This window comes from Anser cygnoides, chromosome 2 (assembly GCF_040182565.1).
Source record: "Anser cygnoides isolate HZ-2024a breed goose chromosome 2, Taihu_goose_T2T_genome, whole genome shotgun sequence".
In the NCBI taxonomy this organism is placed as follows: Eukaryota; Metazoa; Chordata; class Aves; order Anseriformes; family Anatidae; genus Anser; species Anser cygnoides.
The window spans coordinates 119,384,774-119,398,352 of NC_089874.1; the positions used below are offsets into that span (position 1 = coordinate 119,384,774).

The 13,579-nt window shown below is 38.7% G+C and overlaps 1 protein-coding gene across 3 annotated transcripts in view; it reads right to left on the reverse strand.

The window, feature by feature from the left end:
• The window catches only part of PRKDC (protein kinase, DNA-activated, catalytic subunit), a 79,669-nt gene extending 66,484 nt beyond the window's left edge, over positions 1 to 13,185 (reverse strand). For all 3 annotated transcript variants that reach the window (XM_066992945.1, XM_066992946.1, XM_066992947.1), the window contains exons 1-19: positions 13,013 to 13,185; positions 12,797 to 12,873; positions 12,608 to 12,700; positions 12,027 to 12,101; positions 11,478 to 11,586; positions 10,123 to 10,235; positions 9,328 to 9,427; positions 8,734 to 8,789; positions 8,598 to 8,628; positions 7,731 to 7,888; positions 7,330 to 7,476; positions 5,569 to 5,733; positions 4,695 to 4,863; positions 3,609 to 3,658; positions 2,913 to 3,050; positions 2,517 to 2,666; positions 1,939 to 2,054; positions 1,297 to 1,456; positions 356 to 442 (exon numbers count right to left, since the gene is read on the reverse strand). In XM_066992945.1, coding sequence (XP_066849046.1) covers positions 356 to 442; positions 1,297 to 1,456; positions 1,939 to 2,054; positions 2,517 to 2,666; positions 2,913 to 3,050; positions 3,609 to 3,658; positions 4,695 to 4,863; positions 5,569 to 5,733; positions 7,330 to 7,476; positions 7,731 to 7,888; positions 8,598 to 8,628; positions 8,734 to 8,789; positions 9,328 to 9,427; positions 10,123 to 10,235; positions 11,478 to 11,586; positions 12,027 to 12,101; positions 12,608 to 12,700; positions 12,797 to 12,873; positions 13,013 to 13,157 — 2,139 coding nt within the window. In that variant the 5' untranslated portion in view covers positions 13,158 to 13,185. The remainder of the gene's footprint in view (positions 1 to 355; positions 443 to 1,296; positions 1,457 to 1,938; positions 2,055 to 2,516; positions 2,667 to 2,912; positions 3,051 to 3,608; positions 3,659 to 4,694; positions 4,864 to 5,568; positions 5,734 to 7,329; positions 7,477 to 7,730; positions 7,889 to 8,597; positions 8,629 to 8,733; positions 8,790 to 9,327; positions 9,428 to 10,122; positions 10,236 to 11,477; positions 11,587 to 12,026; positions 12,102 to 12,607; positions 12,701 to 12,796; positions 12,874 to 13,012) is intronic.
• Positions 13,186 to 13,579: the final 394 nt, after the last annotated feature.

Consider the following 13,579-nt stretch of genomic DNA (forward strand, 5'->3'; position numbering starts at 1 on the left):
CCTTGTAAGATCTTAATATTACCTATATAATTATTTACGTAAAATATACAACTCAAGAACAATACCAGAATCTAATTCACCTGCAAATGGTTACTGTGTAGCATTTAATGAACAATTATACAGATGTTCAAATGAGAAGTAACTGTAAACGGTCTATACACTGTTACTGACATTAAATAAAAATGCAGAGAAGCCTACTAAATATCCCTGTATAATACTGTATAACAATACTACATAATATGAACAGCTAGAATACTGCTGTCATGTACACAAGATTTCAGAGAAGATACAATTTTGATTTAGTCATTTATGCTTATATTCAGAGTAAAAAAAGCTAGTCAGCAAAATAACTAACCTCTTTTCCGAACTTTACAAACAAGGCAAAGCAAGAGCTCTTCTCTGGGTCTTCAGTAGATTTTCTGAGACTCTTTGGACTGACACCCTACCAAACAGAAAACATACATCAACAGTATTAGAAAGTATAGTACACAGTACAAATATGCAACACAAGTTAAACTCAGAACAAATGTTACTGAAGTAATCTACATCATTGAAAACTTTAAAAGGTATGTTTATTCTCTCAAAGATTTAACTAACACTAGTACCATGCACACTTAATTTTGTCCTTGCCTTCCCATTCAGTAAATCATAAAAGAAAAGAAAATCCCTAATAGTGGATGCACAGCTGGCAAGAAAGCAGGTAGAATAAGAAAACAGTAGTTCACAACAGCATCTACAGCATAAGCATATATACTGGGAAACAATTTTGCTTCACTTGGTGCCATCACCAGCAGCAGCAAGAGCAGTTCTGGGCTGTGTGATGGTTTGCACACATAACGGGATGAAACACCATTGCTTTACAATAGCTTTCATACCAGAAATGGAGCATCACATTTCCTGTGGAAATCAACGAGCAGGATACCACATGTACAATCCAAAAGTTGAGCAATTAACCCAGACGCGTTTCTTCTGTTCTGGCTAGATCATTTCTGATAATCGAATTACTTAGTCTGCACTGCAAGCATGTTTCCCATCGCTCTGTTCACTCCACTCAGGAGTCTGAAACAAGCACTACCCATGGACAGGGTTTCCTCAGACACTGAGCTTCTAGACTAAATATTGACTTTCTACATGCTTTTAAATACAGAGACATAGGATGCCATAAACATCGGAAACAAACTGTTAATGGTTGCAATGAACTTTCAGCATTGCACATACATGTATAAAAGGCTTATATAAAAGAACTCCACCATCATTAATGAAACATGTTACCCCTCCAATGGGAAAAGATCTCACCTCAAAGTATTTTATTTTCTTGGCAATTTTCATTGCAACAGAAAGCAGCTTGTAGAATCCACTAATAAGAGGTAGTCTCGTTGAATGCATAATAAGCTCATAACCAAAGGAATATACCCAAGGGTTAAAGTATTCAACATGCTTATCTGGAAGTATCTCTCTAAAACAGATGCACACAAATTATACAGAAGAAAAACAAAAAGCTGAATAAAAACATTTGTTTCCTGCCCCCTCCCCACCTCAAACTTTCATGTCACTGGAAGATAAGCACTTCTGGACCTCCACAGGCAAGCAACGCTGTACCTTTCGCTTAATGTCCAATACTACTTCAAAAAGACTTTCTGATCTCTGAAGTATTTAGTGTATATGGGGCCAGTATAATATAAGTTACCACCTGCACTAAAAGACAATTGCAACCAAATAACAAAACAGTGTCTCCTGTACTCTCTAAAAAAACAAACAAGCAAAACAAAACAGAGCTGATGAGCTAGCATGTTTTTACCCATCACCCAGATGTCTGAAACACAGTATCCCTTCTAATCACCTTCATGCAGCTCAGAAACATTCATCTTAAATAAAACTCCTTCCAAATTTCTTCCAACCACTTTGTAACTTTTAAACTACATAGAAGCGTATTAGTACCTGCAGAATTCCACTAGATTTATAAAGGCAATAAAGTCTGTAGGCTTTGTTGGCTGAAGGTTTGAAGCTGGGTCAGAAGTAGGCCCAATCAAAGCACTGTCAGTTTCATTTTCATCCTGAAAGTAAGTTTTGAAACAAAAACACTGAATCTCTGCCAGCAAAGAAATCATTTACACCTTTTTTTCCAGATATACAGTCTGGCTCTTCCTCTTTTTCTAGTTGTTACTACCTAGTCTGAAACAGACAAACGATTCATGATTGACCCATCAATAATTCACAGAAAAAATAAACCATGATTGGTCATAAGGAAAAAGTGAGTACCAAAACAAAACACTAGATGCCAGAGTAGGAAGTCTATAATAACAGATTCTGTGAATTACTTCTGAATCTGGTGTTTCCATCTCTTAAAACTACAGTGCAATATCAAAAAATATGAACAAACCATTTTGACTAATACGAATATTACTTCAAGGACACTATAAGGAGCTATATAATTGTAACAAAGACAAAACAAGGAATGCGACTTTGGTTCCCCTGTAATAATAGTAAAAATTAATGGACACGTTGGCAGGTCTCACCTGTTCATGAACATTCAGTTTCTGAACAGTCAGGTCCAATTTCTCAATAATCTTCAAAATAGATTTTATAAGTTCATCATACAGCAAACGACTCAGGGATTGCAGTGGTGAATTTCCAGTAAGAAAGTTTTCATCTTCAAAAACAGATTCCTTTGTAGAAGGAAGAAGGTTCACATTTCAAAATACCAATGAGAATTAGGTCCTGAATTTACGAACCAAGGTTAGAATGACTTGGACTTTCAGGCTTTAGAGGTTTCTCAGCTATGGAAGCTGAAATTCCTCCCTGTTTAATTAATTTACCAGTCGCAAAATCCAACTAAATCCTTTAAATAGTTCTACAGCAGTGTAGGAAAAAAAAAAAGCCATGATAAGACTCAGGAATAACTATGCTTTTACCTTCATTGTGTCACAGTTCAGTAAACTTCTGAAAAGATACAGATAGTCCTTATATGTTGGTACTTTCCATTTCCCTGTCCCAGTCTCTCCGGGTTCAGAGGAGTCTTCTGATTCAGAAGTTTCTTTTCCAAATAATTCCTGAAAGGACACAGTATTTTTCACAAACACGACACGTGTTAACTAGCTGACTCAAGCCAAAACAATACAAAGTTACTTCTGTAGGTAGAAACCCAAAACATTTGGCTTTCTTATTTAACCAATCTGAAAATAGCACAAAGAATACCATATCCTTTCAAAAATCTCGATCTCTTTCTCAGTTACATGAAACACTCCTGCTGCACAGGATTCTCTCGACACATACATTGAGTAAATTTTTTTTTAAATTCCAAATTTGTTAACCTGGAAGAAAGATGGATGATCTTAATTACAACCCCATTAGATGATCTAAGCAAAGAAGAACTGCAGAAAACAAATGTATACCTCCTTCTATTTCATTCAGTACAAGAGGGACATCCTTACTATTCTGAGCAAATGTAGGGGCCAGAGACTGGTAACAACAGGGCCACAATTCAAAACAGACAGGACTATTGTTTTTGTCTTTAGGCCTTTCCCTGTTTACTTGGCTAGATTTTCAAGAACTGGATTGTATACTCTAAAAAAATCTAGATGAAAAATATATTTAAACAGTTATTTTACCTTTGAAAATGTCATTGGCTTCGAGAAGACTCTGATTAATCCCTGATGCACTGAAACAGAATAAAATTGCCTCAACAGACTTCAAAAGGCATAGCATCCATATAATACCTTATGTAAGCAATGAATTCAATCAGTCCCTTATTTTCTATATTTTTTCAGGATAAGGTAGAGGCAAAAGATTGTTTCCCTGGCAAATACTCTAGATTTATGGCTCTGGTTTTGGTTGTACTTGTCTTTTAAGAACAATCTTGAACGTGCAACTTACTACTTTTTCTCAAAACCACTTTGGCTCTTTTTTTTTTTTGGGAGTCTGAATGCAGTGATCACTACTAAGGCATTCTTCGTAATGCCCATATGATAAAAAAGAATAACTCCCAATGACTCTCACAGACATGCAGTTAGGATATCCATTCTGGCACGATGCTTTGGGTGTACAGCACATCCCAAATGAAGAACAGGGAAACAATGAAGATACTACAACAATAGAAAAAAGCCACTGAAAAATTAAAAATCATTTTTAAAATTAATTGTAATGAAGCATCAGCATACTGGGAGCTAATAGAATTGCCTGCTACCAATACTACCACATTTATTATGTTTGCAGGACTGTATCTTACTAACTGCATATTTTGAATTTTCATTTTTTACTATGTACAAGTCTGACAGCATAGAAAAGACTATTTCTAACAGATGACACTAACTCTACTTCCTCTGATACTTCACAAGGGTAACTGAAATAGTATTGAACAGACTTTTGCATGTTTTTTGTAAAAGCTCTTTCTTACCACTGCCCTCCAAAGTAGGAATCTAAGTCTTACGTTTAAACAGATTATGACAAAACTATGTTCTTCTGTCCTTGATCATAACGCATGCCGTCACCCAAAGCAACTGTTAAATACATTTCGTGATTTAGCAATGGATTTTGTAAATAATAACACAATGAGAACCCTAACTCTTCATTATTAAACAGTTGAAAAAGCTTCCTTTTTGACACCAAATGACTATTCCATAAACCTTTCTTAGAACCAGTTAATCAATTTAGGAAAACAAACAAACAAACAAACAGAGTTAATATCACAGACTCACCCACAGTGCCAATAAAACTCCAGAGAACGGGACCTTTTCCTGAGAGGGCTAGAAATACCTTTATTATAGATCTGCAACAGATTAACTGCATTTTTTCACTGTATTGTGGAAAGTTATTGATTTGTAGCACAACTAGATGTTCGAGAACTGGAGTGTATACCTCTGGAATCTAGAAGAAAAATAAAAAAAACGTGAAGACAATGATTCTAGTTCATTATTAACATGCAGAATTATGTTAAATTATTTAAGCAAGAAACTTTGTTAGAAGAATTTACGTGATCACCTACTCTAAGAAATGGTAGAAGACTTAGCAAGTGAATTCATCTTAGACATCTGGAAAAACAGAGTAGGAAAGTTTACTGGAGCACACAATGAAGAGTTGTTCCTGAACAGATCAGAGCTCCATTGGAATCACTCCTAAGCTTATTAGAAAAGTTCCAATTTAATTAAACAAGAAAAACATAACAGTATAATCTGTTCATCCTTAATCTGAAAACAGAACGTAAGGAAAGTTTCTTCTCCACCTTAGCCTTACTTCCCAGCTTCAGCTAGGATACAGAAAACCCTCATTACAAGACGGACAACACAGCATCAATGGAAAAATCAAATTATCAGCCTCAGAGAACATGCTAAGTATCAGTATCAAAATATTTTAGTATTTTCTACCATTTTTTTAGTATATTCCATGTATTTTCTTTATTCAAATAAAATCTAGTATTCTCCTGACATTGTCCCATCCCTTACAAGCTGAAAGTCATCACATTTCAGATAAAGAAATACCTTTTATCATAGGTATCAAGTTCACTGCTACTACCTTCTTATACATCCCAAGCTGCATAAAAAATTTGACTGGTACTTTAAATACTCCACTTACTGTATCTAAATGGAATATCACACTTGCAATAGACTGGAGGAAACTTGGTAGCTGATACAGCTGGTCATCTATTGTTTCTGCCTCCGTGAGGTACATTTGCTTACAACGCTGAAGGAGCTCAACATACATCTCATCAACATCCTTAGAATGTATAGCTTTGCAGGGCTTTCAGACAGAAAATAAAATACTGATTTAGCAACTTCATACACAAATAGGAAAGAAAGCCACAGGAAAAAAAAAAACATAGTAGGAAACTGACTGTGGAAAAAGAATGGATCGATTTAGGTAATGATAAAAAAGTTAGGCGAAAGGTTGAATCTAATCTGCCTAAGAACAGGGTAACAAAATAAAGACTATCCATTTATCACTTGTAGAACTGTAATTGTTTCTTCAGAATTATTTTAGCAATTAGATTGTAAAAGAGTTTGCCTTGAACTGGAATCAATCCCTGAACATTTGTTCTGGCTAAGGTTGCTAACTGCAATGGCAGCAAGACATGCTTCCTCACAACCTGTCATCTGAAGCTTGGCCAAGATTTAGTCTAAACAGGCTAACAGCTATTAGTGCTTCTTCATACATTAAAGATTTACAGGTATTTCATCATTAAGATCCTTCTTTTCCTGTTAAAGTTTGAAGAATTATATTGTTATGTATAAATAGTAATATACTATAGTATAAATAAACACTATAGTAATATATAGTGTATAGTAACAGTATATATATATATATTTATTATTATCATCACAGTATTTACGTCATGTGATTTTAATATAATTTAAATCAATTTATTGTATTGCATAACAGGTATTTTTAACATTGTCCTGTCGATTCAGTAATTTGATATACTTCATTTTTGCGAGGAATTAATTGAGCCTTAACTCAATCCCTTTCTAGCTCATATCCTGAAAGAAGACTAGGTTTCAACAATGAATGCTGAGAATTCTACAAAACAAATGTACTCAGCTCAAATGGCAGCAAAATGGAACAGATTCAGTTAGGAACCAGATACGGTTACACTTCCTATCCTTCTCTAAATAAATAAGAACTTAATCTTTGAGAAGGGGGGAAAAAACCAAATGTTTATAACGTTGTGGTATAAAAGTTGGGATGGCACCATCAGGCACATAGGCTGCAGATACGTAAACACCATTCCTTACAGGACCTTTATGGTGATATTCCCATTTCAATCAACCACTGACAAAAGTTGGAAACTGATTCCTAACAGTGCTTCCCTGACAGACTGACCTGACTCTCTACTCAAGTATATAAGCATGGTTTTGGTTTTTAATTTACGCATGTTTCACAGGTTACCTCCTAGTCTCCTACAGTTAGCAGCACCCTTTGGGTGTTCAGGTTGAGATTCCTGCTTTGTAGGAAACTATCTGAACTTCCAGAGTAGAGCTGGCCTGGACTCTAAAATGCATACAGAGCTAATGAGGAATTGTCTGTACCTAAGTGACTAAGCACTTCCTTAAGTTTTGTGACATCTTTACCTGAAGTCCATGTTTTTAACACCTTAGAACTAGTACAGAAGCAGAAGTAACTACAACCTAGTGGTCCCACTAAATTCAGTATGCATTTCAGTAACTTTCAACCACAACATATTTACAGTGCAGCTAATCAAATTCAATACTTAATCCAGAAACAGGAACACTTTCTATACAACTAGATGTTCAAAATCATAAAATGAGTGGTGTATGAATCTTAGCTTTAAACCAGTACAAGTAAACTGCTTTGTCAGAACAAAATTCATGTACATACTGCTGCAAAAAGCCCATATCCACGAATAGCGATGGACAACTCCTTGTTGCTCGAATCCATTCTTCTGATGATTCCATAGAACTGCTCCATGAAGAATTTCAATTTGCTTTTGTGTAGCTCTGCATCCTTAGCTACCATTATGGACATCTGTAAAAGAGATAGTAAAACGTCAGGATTTCCACACAAGAAACTACAAAACAAAAAAAACAAACAAACCAACAAGCACAGTAAGTCCTAAAGGATACATAGCTTGTAATATGAAGCATTTTGATCAAATTAACTATTAAAATAAAATAAAAATAATCACTGAACTTCCAAGCAGCAAGTATACCAAATATCCCCACTGTTTCAAGAAATTTGACTTTGATTTAGCCTCAGAGATTCCAGTGAAGTTGTGATACCTGCTTGAGGAATGAATCCAGTGCAGAATGAGCAGCTTTCTTCATCTCTTGATTTGGGTGGCCACACCATTTACACATTGTTTCAAAGAGTATGACATAGTTGTCCAATAGCAGGGTACCAAACTGAGCAGCATGAAAGCTGAACAACTGTAAACCAGCTGCAATTTTAAAACAATTCTCATTAAAACCTAGATTTATATTCTGCTTTTTAAAAAAAGAACAAACTATAAAAGTCCGTGTTACGACTTTAGGTAGGTGTATCTACCATGATAGGAATAAAAATGTATTTTTGTAACCTTTATAGTATCAATATCCAAACACTAAGAATTTAAGCATAAAAACAACCCTCGAAAATCCTCTTCTTTTAATGTACACCACTATGGAAAGCACAGCAGAGTTCTGAAATAATTTATATTAACAGAGAAAAAGAAAGGGATTCTGGTGATTACAAATAATTATACTCGATCACAGATTCACAAGGATTTAGTTTTGTGGTCAGGATATAGCCCAAGTCCCCTCCTCCACCAAACTGCAATGCAGTTTGCTGCATTTGCTACATTACTGCCTAATTTGCTTCATTCCTCTTATTTCTACTCCTGCTATGATCCTCCTCTTATACCAGGGTTTTGTACTTACTGCATAGGAGCAAATGGCATCAAGTGTAATACGGCTGTAAGCCAATTACAGCTTACCTAGTTTAACCAAATATTCATTTAACTCTTAAAATACACCATTTTTGTTCCCTGATCAGCTTAGAAGACTAGAGTGCTCTGAAGAGAACCAGTAGAGAATAAACATCTCCAGAAAGAAGAATTCATTGCACGAATGGTATCCCCCACGGGATGACCAGAAATATTATAGTCTTACCTAGATGGACTGCATATCGCTTCTGATCAACCTGTAATATGAAAAAAAAAAACCACACGTTTGTCATATGCGATTAATTCTTCTTCTCAGTGGGGCTAAATAATTTATGTGATCGATTAAAATGTAGTAGATCTACCTGCGGCCTGATTGCCTTCATTGCAAAATCAAAAATCTCCTTTGAAGTTTGAGGATCTGCAAAACAATCCAATAATTAGTGTTTCATTATTGATACACAAGAGAAAGAGTGAAGATAAAAGATATTTTTATCCAAAGCTTTACATGAAGAAATAAATTGGAAAGCCTTAAATATTCTATTTTAAGAAGCAGAGATGCTTTTTTCCAAAAACACTCTTAAATATAAAAAAATAATAATTTACATTATATTTGTCGATAATTCTGAATACCCTTGTTTCAGCTGATATCTATTCTAAAGTAAACACATCTCTGTATAAACTACACTCTAGCTTCAATATTGCTTTCACAGCTGTCCACTCTCTGGTTACAAAACAGCACTTTAAACCTTTACATACAGAAACACAATATCAAGCTATCCCACACAAAGACATACTACAGGGACCACATAGCTGCATAGGCCTTGCTTTTGCATGAACCATCTACCAGCAGGGAAATTTTTGTTCCGAGTACACAACTAGAAATAGTGCTGCTTGCTGGCTGTGTAACAGTTAAAATATGTCAAAATTGTTCAACTGTCTTACATGAAGCTACATACCTTCATCCACAGACTTGGTAAAGTTGTACATGAGCGCAGCCAGTCCCCTCAGGCATCCTGCTACAACGGTTAGCTTGGGTACCCTTGTAGCTGATGTCATCTAACAAAAATGGGAATTGAAAAAAAAATATATCCTCAAGATAAAATAAATTTACCTCCAAGGTTTCCCAGTTCATAGAAGTGCAGATAAAGTAATATAATCCAACTTAGTACAGCTATATCACCACTCACCTCTATGAACATAAATTTACAGAAATATCTACTACTCAGAAATCTCCTACAATTTGAAGGTGTTTAACAACAAAAGTGTAAGAAATCTTTTTACGACCATAAAATATGTTCTACCAGGACTAACAACAGCAAAACGTAGATAGCTCACGCTAACCTCTTAAAAGCACAGAATACAGGAAAGCAAAGTTGGCAGAAGCATGCTCTTTACCTGAAGTGCAAGGATTCTGCAGCTAGCAGAGCCAAAATCAGAAACTGTCAATGAGTGGCAATATAACTTTGCTCAGGCACAAACTGCAATGATCATCATGTGACATCTTTTTTCACAGTTAGTTTGTTCCTTTATGGTCATTTACGGCCTTAAATATTTACTTGAAAAACTTCTCAGAACTGGAGAACTATAACCTTAACAGTACTTAAGGAAGCCTTTATGATTGTCCAGTTAGATCTCTACACATTGTACTAAATAAGAATAGTACTACAGCATACAGAACCAAAAACACCAAAGGGAAAACAAACAAACAAACAAACAAACACAAGCAATGCAAGAGTCTGAAAAGAACATACCTGTGTTTTAAGCTCTCCCAAATAAGCTCTGAATAGTTTTTCAGAGTTGTTAATCATGTCACTGGGCTGGACCTCTCCCAAAACTCCCAAAAGCTCATAGATCTTCTCCAGTACTAGGAAGTAATTTATTATTATTAATTACTGAAATAATTTCTACTGCAATTCCTATGTAACTTGCAACCATAAGACAACCATCCCTGAGGATTTTACTTTGTGATTAGCATGTGGGAAAAACATATACTGCATACGTATACGTCTGCATACTATGATGTGAGATGCACTCTTATCTCATATTAATAAATGTATTCTTTTTTTTAAACATGGCTTAGAAAAATGATTAATAAAGGCCATATCCACTGAAGAAGCATTTACCAATAATTCAAGTTTGCTGCTGGCCTTGAGGTTATGTCAAGTCTTATAAGTACCACCAGGGTGAAGGCCAACATCTAGTAGAAGTTACCAAGCTTGAGTTCAGCCTAACTGGGTTCCATGCAGACACAGCAACTTTTCTAAGGGCTGGATCCATCAAGCCAAAATGTTAGCCGGTACTAGCCAAGAACATCAGACATGTTCAGACAGTTCATGTTCGAGAACATCAGACATGTTCAGACAGTTCATATTAGTAATCTTAATATTCTAAAAAAATATATAATTAGGCAAGGCAGGAACTGATAAACTCTGGAATTAAACTAAAGCTGCAGCTTTGTGGAAAAAAAAATGCTAGGGCTGGAATAAGGTTATGACAAGCTTTAGCAATCAAGCTGGGGTTTACACAAACTTTGACAGGTATCTGACAGCCTGGAATTTACTCTGCTGTTGATAAGAGCACCCACTGTTGGGACTGGGACTACTCTTAAAGCTCACATTATATACACACATAACCTGTAAGTTATACCTGCTTCACAGGAGTAACTTTTAAGCTTTAGATACACCAGGTTAACACTGAATCTGGATAAAAAAAAAAATCTAACAGCCTAACCAAGGTAAGTTGGTTTATACCAAGAAAGCTGTAAATACTGTCAGGATTTAGGCAGAGACTAGTAACAACAGATTAGACATACAAACGCTCTTTTACATCAACTACACTAAAATGCTGTATAGATTGCCACCGCTGAATTCAAATATATAATTGTTCCCACATATTAGCTTACACACATACACAGATCTGCTAAGAAACATTAACTGCATGATCACGATCAGAAGACCTGAACAAACTTTACTGGCTTTAAGACTTGACAGCTACCATTTCTAAACACACTTGCTATGGTAATACCAATTACACTTTCTGTGGGTAATAATCAAACAAAACCAGAGTAAATAAAACAAAGGACACTGACAGAAAAACTAAAACCTACCTGTATCAGAAACTCTACTTCTTACTGCAAGCTCCCCATAAAATTTATTAAAGATCTCCCCAACTTTCATTTCTTCCATAAGACGGGAATGTCGTAAATTTTGGAGCAACTAGAATAAATAAGAAACAAAACTGCTGCTGCACACAGTAACAAGCCTTCTGAAAAAGGCCTTACTCCACACCTTTCACATGCTGTGTCTAATCTATTTTAACAGGATATGTGTGATATACTTTTTTTTTTTTAAAGTATACAAGTGGAAAAATTCTCCGTAAAGAACTATAACAAACCGGGAAAGAAAATCCACCACTGCTTCCAAAGCAACTGTGTCTTGCAGTATCAGATGAAGGACTAACACATTGACATCTGAGCAACCTACTGTAGGAATACCAAAGACAATCTGTCATTAAGACCTATCTTTTATTAACATCTAATATTACACTATCAATATTCTCTTGCTACTGTGGCCTACAGATTTTCTACTCGATAAAGCACAACTATAGCAACACAACAGGTTTTTCTAGGAAAAAGAGATTATAAAATACATTTTACCTTTATCAGAAGTTCCAGGGCTGGAATTTTGCATTTTGCTGCCCTTTCTTTTGTATAAACGCTAATACAAGTTTGCTAGAGAGGAAAGGAAAAAGAGATTATGATGCTTGTAAGTACAGAAAAATTAAAAGATAATGATGTATTTACCTACGCCTTTGAAGTTTCTGTTCCTAACACGTTCAAGGTTTTAAAAAAGACTGTAACAATAGAAATAGTAATACTGAGAGGGGTCTCCTTGACAGCGCTGCAGCAGCATCTGCCACAATAACAAATCCAGGCTCAAGCAAAGAAGGGACAGTTTCTGGAAGGAAAGGCGCGCCTGGCAAGTCTTCTGCCTGCAACCCACCATTCCTCGCACGCTGCAAGAGTAACTTAGCAGGAGAAATTTTACAGAACCGATGACTTGGAAGCAACCACCGCCAAGAGAAGCAGTTAAAGATTACGTGTGTGCGGACGCGCGCTTGTTACAGGCGTGAAAGCCAAGGCAGGGATTTACGGGACGCAGACTGGAGCTTACAACGAGCAGGTTCGGCGCCCGAGCCTGCTGCGTGCAAGGGGGCAGCCCCCGGCCCCCCGCCCACCTTGAGGCTGCGGGCGTAGGGATGCGCCCTGTCGCCGACCTTCTCCAGGAAGACGCACAGGAACCGCAGCGCCTCCTCCCTGCAGTCCCGGAACTGAAACGAGAGCGATGGGGAGTGTGTGTGTGGGGGGGGGGCATTTAGGGCAGGGCCCCCGCAGCCCCCCCCCCCCCCCCCCCCGAGCCCACCTACCTCCTCGGCGCCCAGCGACCTGTAGACGAAGGCGGGCAAGCCCTGCTCAGCCGAGAGCACCAGGGACACGTGCAGCGCTGCGGGGAGAGGGGACAGCGGGACGCGGGGTCAGGGTCCGGGTGCGGGGTCAGGATTTAGGGTTACGGACGCGGTGCCGGTGGCGCAGCCGCACCCCCCCCCCCCCCACACCCCCAGCCACCTCCCGCCCCCCCGTACCCTGCGCGGCGCCGGGCGGGCAGGCCAGGCAGGCCTCGGCCAGGGCGCGGAGCAGGCCGCAGGCGCGCAGCGCGGCGCCGGGGGGGTCGGCGTGGCGCAGGCAGCCCTGCAGCTCCCGCAGGGCGCCCGGCACGACGCCCGCCATGCCGCGCGGCGCCGACCAACGCTGAATGGGGCGGGGGGGGGGGGGGGGGGCGAAGGGGGGGCGGTGGCGCCCCCCTGCGGGGAATGGGCCGTCCCGGCCGCCGCGCCCCGCCCCTCTGCCGGACTGGCAATGGGCGGTCCCCGCTCTGTTTTGCCGCGAAATTCGGCCGAGAGCGGGAGGTTCCATTGTGAGCCGGAGGGAGGGTGCGCCGTTCCCGAGGTCGTCTACCGCTCATTCAGGATGACGGGCGGCCCTCAGCGTAACGCTATCCCTCGGGTACTCTATAAATATCCCACCGCTGTGCTTTTGGGGGCTGCGGATCTTCCCCCTCCCCTTCTTCCCACCACGCTCCCCGCGGCCCCCCCCCGCCTCGCCTCCGATGGGAGATCCCGCCGCGCCGCGCGCTCCCATTGGGCAGAAAG